The sequence below is a fragment of the Zootoca vivipara genome, chromosome 11 (assembly GCF_963506605.1).
Source record: "Zootoca vivipara chromosome 11, rZooViv1.1, whole genome shotgun sequence".
NCBI classification, from domain to species: Eukaryota; Metazoa; Chordata; class Lepidosauria; order Squamata; family Lacertidae; genus Zootoca; species Zootoca vivipara.
The window spans coordinates 54,395,830-54,419,681 of NC_083286.1; the positions used below are offsets into that span (position 1 = coordinate 54,395,830).

The 23,852-nt window shown below is 46.6% G+C and overlaps 1 protein-coding gene across 5 annotated transcripts in view; it reads right to left on the minus strand.

The window, feature by feature from the left end:
• CTIF (cap binding complex dependent translation initiation factor) overlaps positions 1 to 23,852 on the minus strand; it is a 171,820-nt gene that overhangs the window by 107,879 nt on the left and 40,089 nt on the right. For all 5 annotated transcript variants that reach the window (XM_035100979.2, XM_035100977.2, XM_035100976.2 and 2 more), the window contains exons 2-3: positions 5,736 to 5,948; positions 4,565 to 4,648 (exon numbers count right to left, since the gene is read on the minus strand). In XM_035100979.2, the coding sequence (XP_034956870.1) occupies positions 4,565 to 4,648; positions 5,736 to 5,915 (264 nt within the window). In that variant the 5' untranslated portion in view covers positions 5,916 to 5,948. The remainder of the gene's footprint in view (positions 1 to 4,564; positions 4,649 to 5,735; positions 5,949 to 23,852) is intronic.

Below are 23,852 nucleotides of genomic sequence, written 5' to 3' on the forward strand. Positions count from 1 at the left end.
CAGGAAGCAGGTGGGAGAGAGTTGAGCCTGGGGTGCCTAGAGACAACTGCACACCTTGGCTATTTGAAACCCTGCCTGCCCAGTAGCTTTTGCCAACATGGTGCCCACGGCTGTGCTTGCTGAGAATGCTGGACATTGCAGCCCAAAATATCTGGAGGGCAGCAGGTTGGCAAACGCTGCTTTGAAGAGAGTATAAACCCTTTCATGTGTGAACATCCCTGAAGGTTCCATACAAACAGCCTCGACGCCACGGGGAACGCACATCAAACAGGAATGCTGCCCACAAGCAGACACATTAATCTATGACACCAGTAAAAATGACTCTACTTTTCAAAGCTCTCCTTGTTCCGGTAGGCAAAATGATAACACAGTGTGCATATGCCTTTAAACAACACCTTTGCATTCATGAAGCTGAGACCATTTAAAAACATAAAGACATAGCAGAACTCTGGTGTACACACAGTACTCAGCACATACGTTTTCGAACTGCAGTGATGGGATGTGTAGTTAAAGTGATATTGGGAGGGTACTGGCTGTCCAATTCTTGCTTTGGGGGGGGGGGGGAGAAGTGACCCAGGTGGGGTATGGTGCCGGTTTTAGAAGTTATGCATGGTATGAAAAAAGTCAAGAGGATTAGAGAAGGTGCCACAATAGTAGAACTTAGGTCTCCTGATGAAAATGGCTAGCAGGAGATTCAGGACAGACAAAACGAAATACAGTGGTCACCTTGGTTCTCAAACGCTTTGGTTCCCAAACGCTGAAAACCCGGCTGACGGCTATTGTTTCCAGGGTGCCTGTACCAATCAGAACCTTACCCTTGGATTTCGAACATTTCAGAAGTCAAACAGACTTCCGGAACAGATTTAAGTTTGGCGCTTTTGTTTTTGCTATTTATTTTGCGTTTTTGTGGCTTTTCCGGTGAATTTGTTTTTGTGACTGTGTGGAACCCAGTTCAGCTACTGATTGATTGATTGACTTTGTGACTGTGGAAATGGATAAACGCCCCCCATCCAAACAATGACTATCATCAGCTAAGGAAAAAAAATAATTTTTATTTTTATCATCTACAATACTGTCTTATTTATTTTATAGTACAGTACATTGATTATTGCTTTCGTTTCATGGATCAATGGTCTCGTTAGATAGTAAAATTCATGTTAACTTGCTGTTTTAGGGGTTGTTTTTAAAAGTCTGGAACGGATTAATCCGTTTTGCATTACTTTCTATGGGAAAGCACGCCTTGGTTTTGAAACGCTTTGATTTTGGAACAGACTTCTGGAACAGATTAAGTCTGAGAACCAAGGTACCACTGTATTTATTTGTGGAACGTAATATATAGAATTTGCTGCCAAAGGCTTAGATGGCCTAGAAAAAATAATAACAGTAATAGACAGATGGAGGATAGATCTCTCAGAGGCGATGCACAATCACAAATAAGCCTAGGGCAAGGAGCCCTATCTCTCAAAATGATGATGGACTACAATTCACATCATCCCTGCTCATTGGCTATGCTGCAGGGGCCAAAGTGAGTCTGAGTCCCACAACAAACGGTACCTATTTCCCGCGCGGAGCTACAATTCTCCGTGTGGTTTAACAGCCAAACCCACTTCCCAGGAAAGTCTGGGAATTGTAGCCCCGTGCGGAGAATAGGGGCATCCTAACAGCTCTGAGCACCAATAATAAACTGTACTTGCTGCAATTCTTTTCCGGGAAGCTGTGACTGTTTAAAGTGGCGTGATATCGCTTTAAATGCATAGGGCAGATGGGTCCCAATAATAACAACAACTTATTATTTGTACCCTGCCCATCTGGCTGGGTTTCCCCAGCCACTCTGGGCGGCTTCCAACAAAGATTAAAATACATTAAAATGTCACACATCAAACACTTCCCTAAACAGGGCTGCCTTCAGATGCTTTCTAAATGTCAGGTAATTGTTTATCTCTTTGACATCTGATGGGAGGGCGTTCCACAGGGTGGGTGCCACTACCGAGAAGGCCCTCTGCCTGGTTCCCTGTAGCTTTGCTTCTCGCAGTGAGGGAACCGCCAGAAGGCCCTCGGCGCTGGACCTCAGTGTCCGGGCAGAACGATGGAGGTGGAGATGCTCCTTCAGGTATACTGGACCGAGGCCTTTTAGGGCTTGAAAGGTCAGCACCAACACTTTGAATTTCAAGACCAGTGTTATGTGGTCTTGGGGGCCGCTCCCAGTCACCAGTCTAGCTGCCGCATTCTGGATTAGTTGTAGTTTCCGGGTCACTTTCAAAGGTAGCTCCATGTAGTGCGCATTGCAGTAGCCCAAGCGGGAGATAACTAGAGCATGCACAACTCTGGCGAGACAGTCTGCTGGCAGGTAGGGTCTCAGCCTGCGTACCAGGTGGAGCTGGTAGACAGCTGCCCTGGATACAGAACTGACCTGCGCCTCCATGGACAGCTGTGAGTCGAAAATGACTCCCAGGCTGTGCATCTGATCCTTCAGGGGCACAGTTACCCCATTCAGGACCAGGGAGTCCTCCACACCAGCCCGCCCCCCGGTCCCCAAAGAACAGTACTTCTGTCTTGTAAAGATTCAACCTCAATCCATTAGCAGCCATCCATCCTCCAACCGCCTCCAGGCACTCATAAAGGACTTTCACTGGTTCTGATTTAAAAGAGAGGTAGAGCTGGGTATCATCCGCATATTGATGGACACCCAGCCCAAACCCCCTGATGATCTCTCCCCTGGTTTGTGTCCTTTCCTACGATCTGTTTCTCCTCTGAAGTAATCATATCTATTACTGTAGCTCTGCCCTTCCCAAATACAATTGCCTTTACAGTCATGTTGTTGTTGTTTAGTCATTTAGTCGTGTCCGACTCTTCGTGACCCCATGGACCAGAGCACGCCAGGCACTCCTGTCTTCCACTGCCTCCCGCAGTTTGGTCAAACTCATGTTCGTAGCTTCGAGAACACTGTCCAACTATCTCGCCCTCTGTCGTCCCCTTCTCCTTGTGCCCTCCATCTTTCTCAACATCAGGGTCTTTTCCAAGGAGTCTTCTCTTCTCATGAGGTGGCCAAAGTATTGGAGCCTCAGCTTCACGATCTTAGGTATGCTTCAGGTTGAGTACTTTCAGGTTAAGTACTCCGTGGACCTGGAAGTGTTTACTTCTGGGTTCCGCTGCACAAGCAGAAGCGATCTGCGCGCTTCACTCATGCGCAGAAGTCCTCTATCAGCGCTTCGCGTGCACACACACTATCGCTGCTCGGATTAAGTACTTTTTGGGGTGCAAATGGCACCCTGGAACCAATTAAGTACTTACACCGAGGTACCACTGTATATCCAGCTCCCCCCCTTTCCCAAATTGCAGTGGGGGGGGGAGTGGGAGCACTTAACCCTTTCCTCATGGACAATGGTCCCACTGCAAATTACCTTTCCCCCAATAACTGCGGCTGGAGAAAGGAGGAGTGATGATTCGGATGCAGTCTGGAAAGAGCTGCTTTTCCCCTTCCAGCTTCAATCAGAACAGCAATGATTTGGCATTGCTAATTCTTCCGCATCTGGAAACACCCCGTTAGGATGCTTGGCAAAAGAGCTAATGAAGTTGGAGAACTTTGCTAAACCTCAACAAAACTAAGCAGCCCGACGAAGTTTGCAACCCAGCAGCTCAAGTTTGTTCATTTAGTTCAGGCATCCCCAAACTCGGCCCTCCAGATGTTTTTGGACTACAACTCCCACCATCCCTAGCTAACAAGAGCAGGGGTCAGGGATGATGGGAATTGTAGTCCCAAAACATCTGGAGGGCAGAGTTTGGGGGTGCCTGATTTAATTGATAAGATTTATATACCCCTTGATTGCAAAAACTCTAAAAGTGGCTTACAGAGAGTTAGCTCACAAACAAGCTAAGGTTTATGAAATACTGTTAATAAAAGGCTATTTTGCACTGCTGCAAGGTCTTTGTTTTGATTTAGTTAGTTTGGCTTCTGTAGCACAGTAAGTACAGGCATCAGAGTCCAAGCTGTTCCCAATAACTTTTCATGATCTAGCAAATAGCTTCGAAAGCAAACTAAGGATAACATAGACAACACTGGAAGATCACAACACAGAGGAACAAGCAGCTTTCAAAACTGGCTCCCACCAGTGCTATTTTGCTAGAAAAAGAGGTGCCAGAACTCACCAGGAATGATTCTCCTATAATGGCAATGGTGCCCACCTGAGAGGTGCCGGACGTGAGTTCTGGTGAGTTGTGGCTGTGGAAAAAAACTCCTGCCTCCCACCCAGTTCAAATGGCAGAGTAGGGTAGTTGAAAATGAAGCCACCTTCTTCAGAAGCCACCTTCTTATTTTTTCAGAAGGATCTCCCAGAAACAAAATTTCCCGAAGTCTTACATTGCAACTGAAAATTCAGATGGATTTAAGAGGGAAGGTTTGTGTGCAGTTGCCAGCAAGAACCCAAAGCCGTGCTTCAAAATCCTTTTGGGGAACATTATTTTAAGCTGTCAATGAACCTCAAGTCTTGGAGGTGAAACCTTGAGGCAAGGAAGAAAGCCACAACACACACACACATTTCCAGCGGAAGGTTCCTGTTTCCCTTACCTGGTTTTGATTATGAGGTGCTACGTTCTTGCCTCTCGAGGAGGAACGATTGCCTTCTACCTGTTCATTGCAGTCAGCTGTCCACTGAAAAAAAGAGAGAAAGGGACAGAAAGGTGCCACGTGAAACAACTGCTTTGAGGGAGCCCTGGAAAGTCAGTGCTGTAAAACTGGAAGGAGAACAACTTCACAAAGAATTTTGTTTGAGCTTGAAACTGGAGATTGAAGGGGAATCTATGCAGAAAGTTACTGCCCCACAGAATTATTTATTAGCCTGCCAGCCCACAGGTCAGCCACTTGAGGAATATCGATAGCCTAAAATTGATAGAGCTGCAGGGAATGGATAAAATTAAACAAGGGGGTGGATTGGAGCCCCCCCCCCAAAAAGCTGGTTTCCCTGCTCTAGAGGCATCGGTGGTTCATGTTGGACCAGGACCAGGGTTCAAATCCCCACTCGGCCATGAAGCTCACTGGGCGACCTTGGGCAAGTCACTGCCTCTCAACCTAACCTACCTGACAGGGTTGTTGTTTTGGGGATTAAATGCTGAGGGGGAGAACTACGCTCACTACCTTGAGCTCCTTGAAGAAAAAGTTGGGATATAAATGAAATAAATAATACAGCTGGAAGAGGAGCTTCACACGGGGGTGGGGGAGAGCTGTACACCACCTTGAGAAAAAGGTGGGATATTGTTGTTGTTGTTGATTAAATGTGTATACCATCCTTCATCTGAAGATAGCAGGGCCATTCGCGACATAACATAAAATACAAATACAAACGAGAAGAAAACCAAAAACAAGCCAATAACCTTCTCCTACAAATACATTTATAAAAGGCATTTAAAGAGGAACGTTTTTGCCTGGCGCCTAAAGGTGTATAATGAAGGTGCCAGGCAAACCTCGCCGGGGAGAGCATTCCACAAATGGGGAGCCCCTGCAGAAAAGGCCCCGTCCTCGTGCTGCTGCCCCTTCGGAGCTCTGGCTGAGGAAGCACACAAAAAGGGGCCTTAGACGATGATCGCAGGGTCTGGGTCAGTTCGTATGGGGAGAGGATATAAATGCCATTCATCATCATCATCATCATCATCATCATCATCATCGCAAATGTCACCTGATTTGTTGTACTCTCCCCACTGCACCTTACAGCCCCTTGTCCAAGTCGCCCACCTGTACGCACCTGCGAGACATTAGACTGTGTTTTCTCGCTCTCCCCGTCCCCTTCTGTCTTGTCCGTTAGTAAGCCTTGGACCTGATACTCCAAAACGTAGCTGTCAATGAAACGCTCCAGCTCTTCGATTTCCTGCGAACGGTTGCTCCCTGCCTCAGATGAGGCAGAAGCCGCAGAGGAATTTTCCATCACTCTGGATAGGGAGCCAAGATCGGAAGGGGCCTAAGGGCAGGAAAGAAGGAGAGAGAAGACATGGTTTTTACGTATGTGCCAATATTCGCATTCAAAAACAGAGAAGACTGAGGAACTGCTCACTTGCACTCCTCAAAGCCTGTTAGAATTTTAAAGGACCTCCCCGCTCCTCTGCATCAGCCTACAAATATCACAGGGCATTGATTAGACTTTTATCCAACTTCCTTCACCCACCCCCAAAGGAGCCTACAACACAAACCAGCAAATACAACACAAAGTTTAGAAAAAGTCCATGGGGTCACGAAGAGTCGGACACGACTAAATGACTAAACAACAACAACATTTAAAAACGACCAGTCAAATATCCTCACATAGCTGAGAACTGGGAACTGTCATTTCTTAAGGGCGGATCACTAGGACGCTCCTATCCGCCCCCCATAAACCGCGTTCGAAATCCACCAGGTGCATTTTTGCACCTGTCGGCCCCTTGCGACCAAGTGAAGATGCCTGGGTGCTGGGATGTCTCCACCATCTGTAGGTGCCTGCCTGGGGATTCTTGGACCTGGGCTGTTCTCACACACCAACAATGCATCCTTTAGAATTTTATTTGTGATATTTCATCTGCAGAATCAGAACCAATTTCAGGAATGGGGGGGGGAGCCATATTGAAAAAATATGACGTTCGAGCCGCCTGGCCCCAAAATGGCAACGAGGCATTCCATTTTGGCGATTGCAAGGAGACATTTGTTTCCAACGCTGCACATAACTATGATTCCCAACGTCCTCTGGGAAGAAAGACTGATGCTTAAACCCCTTTAAGTCAGTGGTGGGGGTGTGCCCCTTAAGCTTAGATTGGGGCGTGGATATCGGGGCACATGTTGCGGTGAGACCTGGCAACCAGACCCTGTGTCATGGGTGGGAACATTAGAGCGGCCACAACACCCTACTGGTGGTCCCTTGATCTGGGGTGCAATTGGGTCAGAGGGATGCCAATCGAAGTGATCGAGGGGCCACTATTTAACCCGGTGCACGTGCCCTGAGCTTCCTCTTTTGGGCTCAGTGCATCAGAAGACCCGCCCACCTCTCCCTATATTTAGGGCTTGCACTTGACCTTGCTATGCTGCCGTGTGTCACCTGTCGTTGGGACTGGGGCATGGCTGATTGGCTGGTGCCACTTGGGTTTCGCCTGCCGCATAGCAAATCGTCACAACTTGTAAGGTTGCGGATAGGCTCTGGTTCAGGTGGATAGGGGTGGCAGGGTGCCTAGCCAACCCTATGCTTGGATATTAGGGTGGGTCATAAAAAACTTTTTTTGGAAAATGTTTCCTCCCTTGATCTTATATCAGGCATATGGTATAAACACTACGAGTGATGAAAACATAGGAATTTGACTCATTTATTCTCAGTATGTTAAATTGTGAAGTAATAAACATAAATTTTAGGTTTTATGTAGAGCAATAATAGTTGCATACTATTATTTTCTGCAATATTTATTTAAGATAAAAAATGTTGATAATTTACATGAAATACCAATGGTTTTGAACAAGTTATATGGAACAATTAAGCAAACGGTGTACTAAACAAGTAAACATAAACAATAAAACACCACTCATGTGTTGCTTCAAAACATCACATTATACTTAATTACTTAGGTATAAATTGTACTAAATGCTTACAATTTGAAATTTGACCATGTTTATACCATACGCCTGATATAAGATCAAGGGAGGAAACATTTTCCCAAAAAAGTTTTTTATGACCCACCCTATTGGATATTCCTTTAACAAGGAACACACGGATTCATGGTTGGTCAACCCTGCGAGGGGTTGTGCCCGTGCCTGAGGCCAGGGGGACGTCTGGGTGGTGGACATAGCATGTCCCCAGCTTTCCGCCATTCCAGGTGTTCACCCTTGGCTGACCTATGTTAGTGCCCTGGGTCAGCACTACCTGCAATGGTGCAGGGAGCTAGTCGAACCAGAGCCTATGCAACCACTCACGTGACTGTAATCAATAAAGTTGCGGCCTAAATTCTGCCCAAAACCAAACCAAAAATTTGAGTTGTCTGAATTTATTATCTCCACACGCAAATTGTATGAGGAGCAGACCGTGATGTTGGTTTCACACAGCGGTATACCAGTGATCAAACCGCTGCGTTCCTGAGTCCCTCTGCTAGCGGCGCAACTTCATCCAGGGGGTACTGCTGGCAGAGGGGTTTGAAACGCAGCTGTTTCACCAGCAATACACCACTGAGTGAAACCAACATCTGCCCTCATACAGCACAGAGGAAGAAACAAGTTGCAGGTGGAGGAGGGGGAGGCTTCTTCTACACCACACCTGAGCGAAGCCTGATGCTGCTGAGGAATCGGGGCTCCCTCAGCTGGGGTGGGGGGGGGAACCCTCCCACCCCCAAGGTGAGCAGGAGCCTGGGCCAGCTGCATTGGCCCTAGCCTATGAGGCAGTTGGGGGGGGAAGGGCCCCAGCTCTGGCGGTGAGCTCTGCAACGGCTTCACCCTGCGTCTAACTGGCTAAAGCCATTGCATCTTGTTTCAATAATAATAATAATAATAAATGTATTTATTTCTACTCCACCCATCTGGCTGGGTTTCCCCAGCCACTCTGGGCAGCTCCCAACAGAAAATTAAAAGCACAATAAAATGTCAAACATTAAAAACTTCCCTAAACAGGGCTGCCTTCAGATGTCTTACAAAAATCAAGATAGTTGTTTATTTCCTTGACATCTGAAAGGAGGGCATTCCACAGGGCGGGGGCCACTACCAAGAAGGCCCTCTGCCTGGCTCCCTGTAGCTTCGCTTCTCTCAGTGAGGGAACCGCCAGAAGGCCCTCAGAGCTGGACCTCAGTGGGGGTGGACTGGGCCGAGGACGTTTAGGGCTTTAAAGGTCAACACCAACACTTTGAATCGTGCTCGGAAATGGTATATCGTGGTATATTCTTCAAACCGTGATGTCTGGCTTGTGATGCACTGCGATGTTGAAAATCGAACATCGCCCAGCCCTACGCCAGACATACATGAAAGAATTAAAATAGCACAGGTGTTCCTCTTTCGCACACCTTCAGCACCCTTGAGGGGTGGTTCCATGAAGCAAGCCATTATTAGCTCCTTCCAATCTGTGCGAGCATATGCTTTGAGCCCTGTGGCAAGCCAAAGATGGCCGAACAAGAGACCCAATTACCAAGGTCAGCTAACAATGGGAAATCAAAAAGGCTCAGCACCGGGCGAGGCAAAGAAAAGAGGCGACGGCGGGGGACACATTTAGCTCTTCGAGCGGAGGAAGCCAAGAGATTCTTCCGAGCTCGGCTCTGCAGCGTTGCAGGCGGACCCCCGAAAGAAACGAAGCTGCGACAAAAGGTTTTGCTTAAACCTCCACATGAAAGCGCAGTCCATTGTAGTTCCCCCTGCAACACGACAATGGAGAGAAGCCGTTAAAGGCCGCCACTCACCAGGGCTCTTATTGCAGAACTGACAGATGGACAATGCCAAGCCAGGCATGACATATGGGAACATGAATAAACACGGCACAGGGGGTGACGGAAGAGTAAATAATTAACTGGTTCTTAGAGGATAGCGGGACAGAATGAACTGCTGACTCCGGAGTTGGGACTGCAAATGGTCCAGATTCGGGTTTTGGCTCATTGGCCGTCTTAATTTTTTTAAAAACAATGTTAATAACTGGGGATAACTCAGGACAGCATCAATTCTCTGGAACTCACTGCCTATTGACATTTAGGCAGGTGCCTTCATTGTACTGCTTTCAATGCCTGCTAAAAACTTTTCCTTTAAGACAAGCCTACCCAGACATGTAATTTTATTATGTACCATTGTGAGGGGTTTTTTAAATAATAAAAAATCTGCTAGTTTGTTATCTGTTTATTAGGTCTGCTGCGACGTAAGAGGTCCCCACCTTACGCCTTTTGTTTCCAAACCTCTCAAATTATAAAAAGCACTAATAGGGATTTCTGAGGTAACACTAAACCTCTCCACTTTTCCCTATAGCCTTATTGTAATCCCCCTATCCCTTGTGGGTTTTACAAATAAAATGAGAGTACTTTTCCAGCCTGCACATGGCCCGGTATCTTCTTAAACTCTGGGGTGAATATGAGACTATTCTCAGTGTACACACCAGTAAGGGGTTCTCCTCACTTGAGCTTTCCCCACTGTGAAGCTTTCCTACCTCCCGAGGAAACTTTGTGTCACCCTTGAACCAGTCTCCCTCTTCCTCCCCCTCTCGGTGCACTCAATGGACAACAAACTATCCTTTCTGCTTTAGATAGGTGTTTTGTCCTTTTAATGAGTATCCCCACCAGATGAGCAATAGATACCTCTGCTGGGAAGATCACTCCGACGATAGTTTAAATGGCACTTTAACTTAACATTTAATGTCTTAAAATCTTAACGATTGCGTTCAAGTTTCATGTGTACAAGCATGTGGTTTCACTAGAACTCTTCTTGTTAATCATATAATTACAGACCTAACCAATTCTTCATCTACACCTACTCTAGTACTGTAACCTACTCCACAACCTCCCACATGCTCACGCTCCCAAAACCCTCTCTCCTGATTTAACGGCTACCCATCCTCTTTAAACCCGCGGCTGTTCCGCCCCTCATGGAATGGAATGCCGTCAATCAACTAAGAGGCTGGGTTTAACACTTAACACCCTGGAGTTCTACTCAAGCCAGCCCAATCTGTCACATCTGCCATTTCTAATTGCTACTTTAAGCATTTCACACCATTTCATGAAAAACACTGATATTTTTTTTAAATGATGAAGTGGTATACAAATCATGCTAAATATAAATAAATGCATGTTCTGAACATAAAGGTGGTCAAAATCATTGTACAAGGCAAAATGGCCCTCCTAGCCCAGCCGGCACTCTTGAGTCCAGGGACCAATCTGGAGTCCGCAAGCACAGAATAAATGGTAACAGAACTACTGTGCTTTGTCCCCAGCATCTGATAATCCTGGGATGGGGAACCTATGGACCAGCGTTTGAAATTAGCCAGGCGCCAGGCGCATTTTGCAACTGGGGACTGTTAGAATGCTCTTTGAGAAGTCGTGTCGCCATGTGTGGCAACTGAAACACAAGAATAAAATTGCAACTGGACTTTGTTTTTGCGTCCATTTCCTGGGTTCCTCAAGCCAAACAGCTTTTCTTTCCTACACTGCTGTAGGCCTCCCATCGCCCCAGATCATTGGCCATGCTGGCTGGGATGGAGTTGGGAGTCGAGGTAATTGGTGGGGTTCAAATCCCTGCTCAGCCATGAAACTCACTCATTGCTTCTCGGTCTGCCCTACCTCCCAGGGATATTATTGTGAGGAGGAGGAGGAGGAGGAGGAGGAGAAGAGGAGTAGTAGTAGTAGTAGTAGTAGTTTGGATTTGATATCCCGCTTTATCACTACCCGAAGGAGTCTCAAAGCGGCTAACAATCTCCTTTTCCCTTCCTCCCCCACAACAAACACTCTGTGAGGTGGGTGGGACTGAGAGACTTCAGAGAAGTGTGACTAGCCCAAGGTCACCCAGCAGCTGCATGTGGAGGAGCGGAGACGCAAACCCGGTTCCCCAGATTACAAGTCTACCACTCTTAACCACTACACCACACTGGCTCTGGAGAAAGTGGAGAGAGTAAAAGATGCATGGACACCACACCTTGAGCTCCTCAAGGCATCCTTGATTTATAACATAAACATATTGGTTGAAAGAAAGCATTGTTTGCTCAATAACAAGCTTGTCACCTGTCAACTACTGCTCTTTAAACCGATCCGTGTTTTCTGCAAACTCGTGAATGTAGCCTTAGAGTTGACTTGCATACTCGAGGAGAGATTTTTGCCTGAAACCCTGGAAAGGCTGCTGCCAGTCTGAGATGACTGCATGGAGCTAGATGGACAAGTGGTCTGACTCTGTCTAAGGCAACTTCCTAAGTCCCTCTCTCCCTCTATGAAGGCTCGAAGAAAACCTTTTTAAGTAGGTTGTCTTCCGTTTATGAAATCTGAATTCGGGAAAGGCTGGTTGAAGGCTTCTCCACTGACACACGGAGCTGCCCATTTTGCAGAATTCTCTCTCAGCCATAGTTAGAAATCAGCAGGACCAGATCTGGCAATGGCAGGTCTTGCTGCAGCCTCCCCGCGCATAAGAGATCGGGTGGAGGCATACCCAGATAAGATGCAATCAAAGCAGAAAATGAAAAGAGCATCTCTCTCTCTCTCAAGCGCTTCCGCTCAGGGGCAGTAATAACATCCAGCGCTAACCTTTGAATAACTTAACTGCATGGAAAGGAGTTTCCCGGTTAACTTTTAATCCCCTGAAAAACACAGGTTTATAAAGGGAAAGGCCAGCAGGCCCTTAAAATATACCGCTACCAGCAGGCACCATTCTGATTACTAAAAAGTATCTCAGTCTTCCATCAGCTCCATTTGTTCCCCAAAACACACTCCAGATTTAATGCAACAGCCAGGGACAAACTACGAGGTGAGATGCTTTTGTGTGAGCAAATGCCGTGTGCCCGCCTCTGGTGTGGAACGGAGTAGAGGCACAGCAGCTCACAGCCCGTGTTTAATCCAGGAAGTGGGGGAAATGAGTAGTGCCGCTTCCTGCCAGCCTGTGCAAATGATTTCAGTTTCTAATGTATATCCCAGCATTCTTGTAAGAACACAATGCAAGGAGGCCTGCCCCCGTTATTTACTAAAGTTTGTTTCTCAAACTTGAGTCTCCAACCGTTGTTGGACTACAACTCCCACCACCCCTGACCACTGGTCCTGCTAGCTAGGGATGATGGGAGTTGTAGTCCAACAATGGTTGGAGACTCAAGTTTGAGAAACAAACCTTAGTAAAGAACGGGGGGCAGGCCTTCTTGCATTGTGTTTGAGAAACAGTGCTTAGTGAACCAGGTAGGGCTGGAAGTTACCCCCGCCTGAAATCTTGTAGGGTTGCTCCCAGTTAATTCGGATGACACTCAGCTGCAGAGACCAATAGTATGACTCTGTATCAAGACCAATGTTTGAAATTAGCCAGGTGCATTTTGCACCTGACTATCTGACATGCGACCAAGTAAAGATGGCTGGGCGCCAGGAGGTCTTCACCATCTGGAAGTACATGCCATGAGATCATTGGACCTTGACTGTTTTCACACACTAATATCACATCCTGTAGAAATCTATCAGTTATATTTTAGCTGTACCATCAGAATGAATTTCAGGAACCAAAATGCTTCATCTGTATATACTGGGCAGGAACAGTGATCAACCTTATACAGTGGTACCTCGGTTTAAGAACAGCCCTGTTTATAAACTATTCGGTTTATGAACTCCACAAAACCAGAAGTAGTGTCCCGGTTTGCGAACTTTACTTTGGTCTAAGAACGGAATCTGAATGGTGGAAGGGCACCGGCGGCGGGAGGCCTCATTAGGGTAAGTGCGCCTCGGTTTAAGAACGGTTTTGGTTTAAGAACGGACTTCCAGAACTGGTTAAGTTCCTAAACCGAGGTACCACTATAGTTATTATTGTAGCTTGTCTTCACTTACTCTCCCGCCCCCACTGCCCTGCTCACAGCTGTGAAGAATATCCCTGTGTTATGGTCCATGTCACCATTAAGAAAAAGAGGTAGGAATAGGCCAATATATATGGGAACTGTCCCTGGATCAAGTGACCTTTCTTCTTTAAAGTTCTCAAAGCTCTTAACCTAGCTCAAGGTTGTCATCTGAGCTAGCCAGATGTTTTAACTGAGAATCAACCACAGTCAGACCATCATTAGAAAAATGAAACTTTAGAGCCACCTTGTCCCAAAATGTTAACTAGACATTCCGTTTTGGTGACCATAACCTTTGGTTTAAGGAGCCAATTGGTGTCTAGCTAATATATCTAACGCTGAATTCAAGACCCCTTTCTATGCAACGTTCTGCAAATAAAGCAAGTGCTGTACCCACAAGCTATGGTCTTGTCTTTCATTCTGGATAGGCGTGGGGGACCTTTGGCACTCCAGATGTTCCTGAACTACAGCTCCCATCAGCTCCAGCAAGCATGGCCAGGAATGGTGGGTGATCATCAATAATAATTTATTATTTATACCCCGCCCATCTGGCTGGGTTCCCCCAGCCACTCTGGGTGGCTTCCAACAAAATATTAAAATACTGCAACCCATCAAACCTTAAAAGCTTCCCTAAACAGGGCTGCCTTGAGATGCCTTCTAAAGGTCTGGTAATTGTTGTTCTCTTTGAGGAGGGCATTCCACAGGGCGGGTGCCACTACCAAGAAGGCCCTCTGCTTGGTTCCCTGTAACTTGGCTTCTCGTAGCGAGGGAACCGCCAGAAGGCCCTCAGCGCTGGACCTCAGTGTCCAGGTAGGACAATGGGGGTGGAGACCCTCCTTCAGGTATACTGGACCGAGGCCGTTTAGGGCTTTAAAGGTCAGCACCAACACTTTGAATTGTGCTCGGAAACGTACCGGAGGTTCGTACTGGAGCACTTTGAATTGTGCTCGGAAACATCTGGAGGTTCTCCACACCGGCTCTAGAAATTTGGAGGCAGGAGCTATGGTGAGGCATACAAGCCAAGAAGTTACCTTTCACATTCAGGAGTTCATGTGAGAAGCATTGCCCAAGTTGTTCCACAACAATCCCTCTGGAGTCACTTCCCCCTTAAGCTCTCCTGCCACACTTCAGTCCCCGAGAAGAACTTCCAGCAATATCCCAAGCAGCCGTCTTGCTATGCTTTAGCCTCCGGTTCCTGGCTTGTATCTTTAGGTTGTAAACTCTCCTGCCAAGGTAACATGATGGGATTTGGCCTTAGCACACCTGGGCTTGCTGTGAGGTGTCAGATATGCTTAAGAAAGAGGAATGCCAAGATATAATCAGGGCTTGTACATGTTCAGTGCCAAAAGAAAGAAAGAAAAATATCCCAAGCTCTGTGTCAAGAAGAAAGCTGAATTCCACAACCAGGAAAGTTTTCGAATTATGCAATGAACAAATGTGGTTTGCAGTTTTTCCTGCACCCAGATTCAGCTTTTGAAAACCGGGCTACTAATTTAAACAAGCCATGTTGGGAGAGGAGAAGGCAGGGATATTTTGAAAATTTCTCTATTAAATTTCCGTCAAATAATGTTGAGCTTAAAAGCAATCGTTGCCTCTGCCTGAAATTCTTCCCCCACCTCTTGCACCATATGGTGGCAGCACCAAAAAGTGTTCTCGCTGTCACGCTATGGGTTTTGTTGCATGTTATGTTTTAAATTTGACTACTTTGCTCTGGATGTCGCCCAGAGAACATGCTTGTTAGGCGACTCCTAAGCTGAATTAATGATGATGATTAGAAGTAAATGAGCCGGTGGAAATTAACATGCTGCCAAGCTGAATGGGGATGGGAATATGGAGGCGAATCTAATCCTTATTTTTTTTATAAAAAAAAATCAGACATTTTTGGAAGGCTTTGATCATGAAGGAGGAAGGTCTGAGAGGAGGAGGTAGCTTGGGGGATCTGAGAATGTGCTTTGCATGCAGGAGAGTCCCAGGTTCAGGCTTGAGCTGTAATTCCTCTAAGCAAAGATGCCAACCAACATTATTAAATACTGGGCAAGGTGTTTTGAAGCAGTATTCGAAATTAGCCAGGTGCAACTGCAACCACACTTAGATCTCTGGACACCAGTTTGGCCTCATACATCTACACCTGGCTGGCCTTTCTTAAGCAGGTAAGCTTGTTTATCAGTATTTATATATATATAAATGTAGGCATTGCGTGTGGAGGTCACAGCCTTTCTCCGTAACTGCTGAACCGTAATGTACCAAATTTGGCCACAACGTTCCATGCCCATCAGGGAGGGATCTGGCACAAATTTTCCCCCCAAAAACCACACCTTTCACACCTAAAATAATGATTAAACACAAAAAGTGGCGCCCAAATTAGACGTCACCACCAGAAGCTCTGAAGACTCCAGCAGCATCCAATAGAAAGGCAGATCGCACCCTGCCGCCTCCAAAGCTGTGCTGCCAGATGACACCACAAAATTCCACAGCAACCAACTGAAAACAGTCCTTTTGCAGCAACAAGGCCCAGCTTTTTCAATAGGCCGCAGCATTGCCAAGCAGGGAAAACTGAGTAGGCTGCACCATTCAGTAGGCCACAGGCAAATACAAACAGAATAGGGCCTTTCACAACGGGGGGAGGGGTTCACACGGATGGGGCACAACAAAGGGAGGGGGGAAACACATAACCATGGGGGGGAGGACCCTGAGTCAGCCAAAGCAGTGGGGTGGAGGTGGGTTGGGACAGGGAAAACTGAGTAGGCCGCAGCATTGCCCAGCAAGGAAAAATGAGTAGGCCTCACCATTGGCCAGTAGGCCACAGGCAAAAACCAAACAGAATATGGGGCTTTCACAGTGGGGGGGGGTGGTCACAGGGATGAGGCACAACAAAGGAAGGGAGGGGAAACACATAGTCATGCGGGGGGAGGAAGAACCCTGAGTCAGCCAAAGCGGGGGGGGGGGGGGTTGGGACAGGGAAAACTGAGTAGGCTGCAACATTGCCCAGTACATAGCTGCCAAGTTATCCCTTTTTTAAAGGGATTTTCCCTTATGCTGAATAGGCTTCCTCGGGAGAAAAGGGAAAACTTGGCAGCTATGGAACAGTAGACCACAGGCAAAAACAAACAGAATATGGGCCTTTCACAGGGTGGGGGAATCACAGGGATGAGGCACAACAAAGGGAGGGGGAAGAAAAACACATAGCCATGGGTGGGAGGTAGGACCCTGAGTCAGCCAAAGCAGTGGGGGGTGGGGACATTTTCAGGAACACGCGTGTGGGGGGTGTGTCTTATTTTTGAACCTTACAGTAGGAGAGTCAGGGTTGGGACAGGGCAGGTGAGGGGACTCTAAAGGGAGACTCTGAAGGTCCATTTAACAGAAAAAGGTCCATTTAACACAAAAAACCCACAGCAACACATGGCCGGGCCAGCTAGTTAATAATAATAATAATAATAATAATAATAATAATAATAATAATAAATATATTTTTTATTTATACCCTGCCCATCTGCCTGGGTTTATTGCATTTCTATCCCACCTTTTTCTCCAGGGAGTGTATGGTCCACCTCCCTTCCTCAGTTAATCCCTACAACGATCCTGTGAGGTAGGTTAAGAGGGCTGTGACTGACTCCAAGGTCAGTGAGCTTCATGATTGAGTAGGGATTTGAACCCTGATCTTCCAGGTCCTGGTCCGGCACTCCAACCACTACACCACCCTGGCTTCCTAGAGTTCTTCTTCCTATGGGGCAGCTCCATAAATTGAGTTGATAAATAAATATGGGGAAAACTAAAGGAGAGAAGGATCTGAAAGCATTTTCCTTGAAGCTTGACTTCCGTTTTATTCTGCATTGTTTTATTTGATGCTTTAGTGTGGTGCAAACCGCTTTGAGAATTTTTTTCTTTAAAATATAAAGCGGTGTAGAAATGAAATGAATAATGATAATAAACTTCATTGCAAAAAAAGAAAAGAAAAAAAGGCACAGATACATTCCCTTGTGGCGACCGTAACCTAGGTTTAAGGTGCCACCTGGTGATTAGCTTATATATATAAATTTCTAACAATGCTGAAGTCCTGACTTTAGGAGTTCACAGCGCCTTGCACCTGATGTCATCGTGATGTCAGGGAGCTGGCTATTTGCAGAGCCAAAAATGTCCACCACCCCTGCTGTAAAAGGCAGATTCTTCATATGCTCAGACAGCAATGCCAAGAAGAGAGACGTTAGGAGTGTAATAGCACCAATCAATCACCGAAAGGCTGGTGGCTCTTTCATTTAATTTAACATTTCTAATCTGCCCATTGCCACAGTCAATTGCAGGACAGGGTCTGATAAACTCAAATTAAAACAATAAGCTAGTCGAATTGTATCAAGGCAACAAGAAAAGTAAATAAACCACAATTTCAGAACTACGTCCTTCTAGCCCAGATGTGGGGAACTTTTGGCACGCCAGGTGTTGCTGAACTACAACTCCCATCAGCCCCAAGGGGGCTGGGAGTTGTAGCTCACCAACAACAGGAGAACCCCAGGTTCCCCACACCTGTTCTCACCTGTCCTGGACAAGTGAGTGGAAACAGTATTTGATCCCCTGCTAAATTTGCCCGTTTGCCCTCTGACAAAGAAATGACCAGTCCATAATTTTAATGGTAGCTTTATTGTAGCTGTGAGAGACAGAATAACAACAGGGGAAACCCCCAGAAACCCAGAAGACAAAAGTCAGAGATTGATGTGCATTGTAATGAGTGAAATAAGTATTTGATCCCCTATCAACCAGTCAGATGTCGGGCTACCTGGTATCTTCACTGTATGTAACGAACTGAGATTAGAAGCGCCTGCTGTAAGGGAGAGGTCTTACCTGTAATCCCAGCTCGTTACAGTACCTGTACAAAAGACACCTGTCGGCAGAAGCAATCAATCCAGCAGATTCCAAAGTAGCCATGACCAAGACCAAAGAGCTATCCAAGGATGTCAGGGACAAGATTGTAGACCTGCACAAGGCTGGACTGGGCTACAAGACTATTGCCAAGCAGCTTGGTGAGAAGGTGACAATAGTTGGTGCAATAATTCGCAAATGGAAGAAACACAAAATAACTGTCAACCTCCCTTGGTCGGGGGCTCCATGCAAGATCTCATCTTGTAGAGTTGCAATACTCAGGAGAACGGTGATGAAGCAGCCCAGAACTACACGGGGGGAACTTGTCAATGATCTCAGGGCAGCTGGGACCATAGTCACCATGAAAACAGTTGGTAACACACTACGCTGTGAAGGACTGAGATCTTGCAGAGCCCGCAAGGTCCCCTTCCTCAAAACAGCACATGTACAGGCCCGTCTGCAGTTTGCCAATGCACATCTGAATGACCCAGAGGAGAACTGGGTAAAAGTGTTGTGGTCAGATGAGACCAAAATCGAGCTCTTTGGCATCAACTCAACTTGCCGTGTTTGGAGGAGGAGGAATGCTGCCTACGACCCCAAGAACACCATCCCCATAGTCAAACATGGAGGGGGACATATTATGCTTTGGGGGTGTTTTTCTGCTAAGGGGACAGGACACCTTCACCGCATCGAAGGGACGGTGGAAGGGACCATGTATCGTCAAATCTTGGGTGAGCACCTCCTTCCCTCAGCCAGGGCACTGAAAATGGGTCAAGGATGGGTATTCCAGCATGACAATGACCCAAAACACACGGCCAAGGCAACAAAGGAGTGGCTCAGGAAGAAGCACATTAAGGTCCTGGAGTGGCTTAGCCCGTCTACAGATCTTAATCCCATCGAAAATCTGTGAATGGAGCTGAAGGTTCAAGTAGCTACACATCAGCCTCAAAATCTTACTGACATGGAGAGGATCTGCAAAGAGGAGTGGGACAAAATACCTCCTGAGATGTGTGCAAACCTGGTGGCCACCTACAAGAAACGTCTGACCTCTGTAATTGCCAACAAGGGTTTTGCCACCAAGTACTAGGTCATCTTCTGCAAAGGGATCAAATACTTATTTGACTCATTATAATGCACATCAATCTCTGTCTTCTGGGTTTCTGGGGTTTTTCCGGTTGTTATTCTGTCTCTCACAGCTACAATAAACCTAACATTAAAATTATGGACTGGTCATTTCTTTGTCAGAGGGCAAATTGGCAAATTTAGCAGGGGATAAAATACTCCCCCCCTCACTGTAAGTGTGTGGACACCATTTTAACGAGGTACAAGATTTTGGCAAGAAAATGGAGGAACCGAAGCAAAGGGTGGCAGGCCACAGCATGCAAGACGATGCATGCTTCTCCCATGTTACAAAGAGATCAGAAGATTTCCCAGTGGAAGTGACCAACAGCATGGCTGAATGTCTGAATGTTGGTGTGGCAATGAAGGCTGGTATATTTTGAAAATGGAAAGCGTAATGCTGGTGGTCAACAAAAGAGGTTTAAAGATTGTCTTAAGGCAATTAAAAAAAAAAGTAGTATAAACACCAACAATTGGGAAACAGTTGCCTGCAAGCACTCCAGTTGGGGAACAGCCTTTACCAAAGGTGTCATGGGCTTTGAAGACACTCGAACTCAGGACGCAGGGGAGAAACGTGCTAAGAGGAAGGCACGCTTGGCAAATCCACACCGTGATCAACTCCTGCCCAGAAACCAATGTCCCCACTGTGAAAAGACGTGTGGATCCAGAATTGGCCTCCACAGTCACTTACGGACTCATTGTTAAAACCGTGTTTATGGAAGACAATCTTACTCGGCTACGAGTGATCGCCAAAGAAGAAGATTTTGCTAGTATTCCAGAAGCACAGAAGCAGCATAAGACCTGGGCTGGTTCTCAGGCAGGCCCTGAGGTTTACCGGTATGTGTGTGGGACTGGGAAAGTGAATGGCCTCCTGCCAGCCATATTGGAAAATGGCACGTCTGCCTCCATCAGGCAGGGGAGCCATTTTGGCATGTACCCCAACCAGAAGGAGGCTGAAAAAGTAAGGATGAGAATCTGAAGGGCACAAGAGGTCAAGGGCTGGCCGAGACCATGAGATGATCCCTATTAGGAGAAGGTGTGAGGACAACATATGGGAATTTAGAAAAGCCATAGGGTCATGGCAAAACATGGCCAATGAAAGTGGGGGTGGGGGTGGGGCGGGGTGGGGAATATACATGGTTTGATGAGAGAAATACTTTTCTCTATCCCCTTATCAGAATTTAGATTGTAAGCATCTTTGAGGCAAGGTCTGCTCTTTTTTTATGTCTCTCTACAATGCACCCTAAAAGGTAAAGGTACCCCTGACCGTTAAGGTCCAGTCGCAGACGACCCTGGGGTTGCGGCGCTCATCTCGCTCTTTAGGCCGAGGGAGCCAGTGTTTGTCCATAGACAGCTTCCGGGTCATGTGGCCAGCATGACTAAGCCGCTTCTGGCGAACCAGAGCAGTGCACGGAAACGCCGTTTACCTTCCCGGCTATTTATCTACTTGCACTTTGATGTGCTTTTGAACTGCCAGGTGGGCAGGAGCTGGGACCGAACAACGAGAGCTCACCCCGTCGCAGGGATTCGAACCGCCAACCTTCCAATCGGCAAGCCCTAGGTTCTGTGGTTTAGACCACAGCGCCACCCACGTCCCTACAAAGCACCCTACACACCGGTAATACTGATATTCATAATGTCATGTCACCCTAGTATCCGTTCATATATCCAAAATGCTGGTTGCCAAAATGGATGCAACACAGGGCAAAACTAGAAGGAAGTTTATTAGGCAATCTGAATGAATTCATGAATATGTTACATATAACAACAGACTATTAGCAACACACACACATTCTAAGATGGAATGGTTAATTAAAATATGGCATGTCACCAAACTGAAGAGACTGGCAGTGTGTGTGTGTGTGTGTGTGTGTGTGTGTGTGTGTGTGTGTTTTAATGTAGAGAACAGTTTCTTTAAAACATTGTTCTTATGTGATATGGGGTTCTTTTGGTATTAGCTGGCAGAAAACTGACGGAGCTGGAGGCATCTTTTACATGGTAAACACTTCATTTGTTGTTTAATGACTCTGCATATTTTATAGGTGCTTGTTTGTATTTTAGCACTATTGCACAAATTTCCTCACATCGAACAGGCTGTGTTTGCATTTGCTTTTACTATGCAAAAAATATTCCATATAAGGAAAGAATGACGGGAATTTCCAGACCCAGTATTTTTTTTTTAATGAAAAATGCTGAGAGGTAAAGGTAAAGGTACCCCTGACCATTAGGTCCAGTCACAGACGACTCTGGGGTTGCAGTGCTCATCTCGCTCTTTAGGCCAAGGGAGCCGGTGTTTGTCCACAGACAGCTTCCGGGTCATGTGGCCAGCATGACTAAGTCACTTCTGGCGAACCACAGCAGCGCACGGAAGCGCATTTACCTTCCTGCTGGAGCAATACCTACCGTATTTATCTACTTGCACTTTTGACGTGCTTACGAACTGCTAGGTGGGCAGGAGCTGGGACCGAGCAACGGGAGCTCACCCCATTGCGGGGATTCAAACTGCCGACCTTCTGATCGGCAAGCCCTAGGCTCTGTGGTTTAACCCACAGCGCCACCCGCGTCCCTTATGCTGAGAGGTAATGAGCTTCACTTTTGATTGCAGGCATGGCATAGAGAAGGGTAGAAGTTGGGGCTATGGCATCGATAATTTTTCCAGGGTGGTCTGAGTTCAAAGTAAAACAATGGAAGAGTTGGATCGGGTTTGTTTCTCACAGAAAAAAAAGTGCCTGTAGATATTGCCTCATATCTCAATAAATTTATTTATTTATTTTTTTTAAAAAAGGAATACAGTTGTATCTTGATTCCCGAACACATTGGTACTCAGATGTTTTGGCTCCTGAATGCTGCAAACCCAGAAGTGAGTGTTCTGGTTTTTGAACGTTCTTTGGAACCTGAACGTCCTACCGTATGAGGCTTCTGATTGGCTGCAGGTCTTTACTGCAGCCAATCACAAGCCACGCTTTGGCTTCCAAACGTTTTGGAAGTCGAACGGACTTCCAGAACGGATTCTGTTCGACTTCCGAGGTATGACTGTACGGAGATTACGGTTCATGGAGGGGGAACCTGCCCTCTTGACCTCCCCTCTGTCAATGCCCATGGGTAGGGAATTTAACCCCTTCCAAAACTACTATTAGACCTGCTTAGGAGAGCAAACATAATACACACGCCTGCCTTTTTTTCCTGTGCAGTTAAGAGTTGCTCCTGGGACGAAAGATGACAAAAATAAGGGGAAATGTGTGTGTTGGGTGGGGTGGGGGTTACATTCCCCTCCCCCATACTCTTGCTTTGATTTTTTAAATTATAGCAGAGCCTTCCACTGCTTTAAGTTAAAAAAACACTACAAAATAAGTGTAGGGAGAATTGATCATGGATCTCCCATGTGACATCTGTTTGGAGCCCCAAGTGATATTGTTTGCCTCAACCAGTATCAGCATTTTGCCAGTAAAAGTAATGAGATGAAAACGACTGCTCTTGACAGTGTCATCTAGCTGACTGAGCAAAAGAAAATGGAGAGGGAGGGAGGGGGAAAACAGGCTGGGGTGTGTGTGTCTTTCCAAATCCAGCTGGCAAAATGCTTAGCGCTGCAAACTGGTTCAACTGCAACACAGTCCTCCAATATAGGTATGGTTCTACTTGGTCCTTGAGCTCTTTCGCACAACCCACAACCCTGCTCAGAGATCACAGACCTCTCCTCCCAAGCTTTACCCCCAAAGGTTACAGCCCCTTCCAACTCTACAATTCAACGTTTCAGGAGCAGAGTGCCCACTCTGCGTACAGGAGGACCCAAATTTAACCCCTGCCACCTCCAGTAGAAAGGACTTGAGACGATAGGAAGGATTTCTATCAAAGGTCTTTCAGAAATACTGCCAGCTATCGCTGTGGCACCAGACTTGATCAACCGTTTGTCCAATACAGAAAAGGGTGATCAAAATGATCAATACCAGTTGCTAAGAACTGCAGGTGGGGAAAGTGTTGTTGCATCCAGGCCTTGCATGTGGTCTTCCCACTGGCCTCTGTGAGAGCAGATGCTGGACTTAATGGGCCTTTGGACTTCCCTCAAGGTTCGCCAAGCTCAATCCCCTAGAGGTTGAAAGTAGGCAAGCCTAGGCAAACCTTTGTAAGAGTCAAGCCCTTCTCAAGGGAGAAGAAACCCATTTGGAATACAGGAATTGGATCTCACTAGTAGAACCTTGAAGTAGCAAGGGAGCTTCCACATACCCTGTCATTCATTTTACAAGCTTCTCTGAGTTAGGTCCTCCAGAGAGATGAGGCTGGGAAGTGAAGGCAACGTCGCCTCAGACACAGGGATGAGTCAATCTCGTCTCAGCCATTAGCAGTCCCTAAAGTGGAAAACAGTGCTGCATCCATGCCAGACTGTCTCAAAAATGCTTGATCTCTGCATTGCAAGAGACTCCA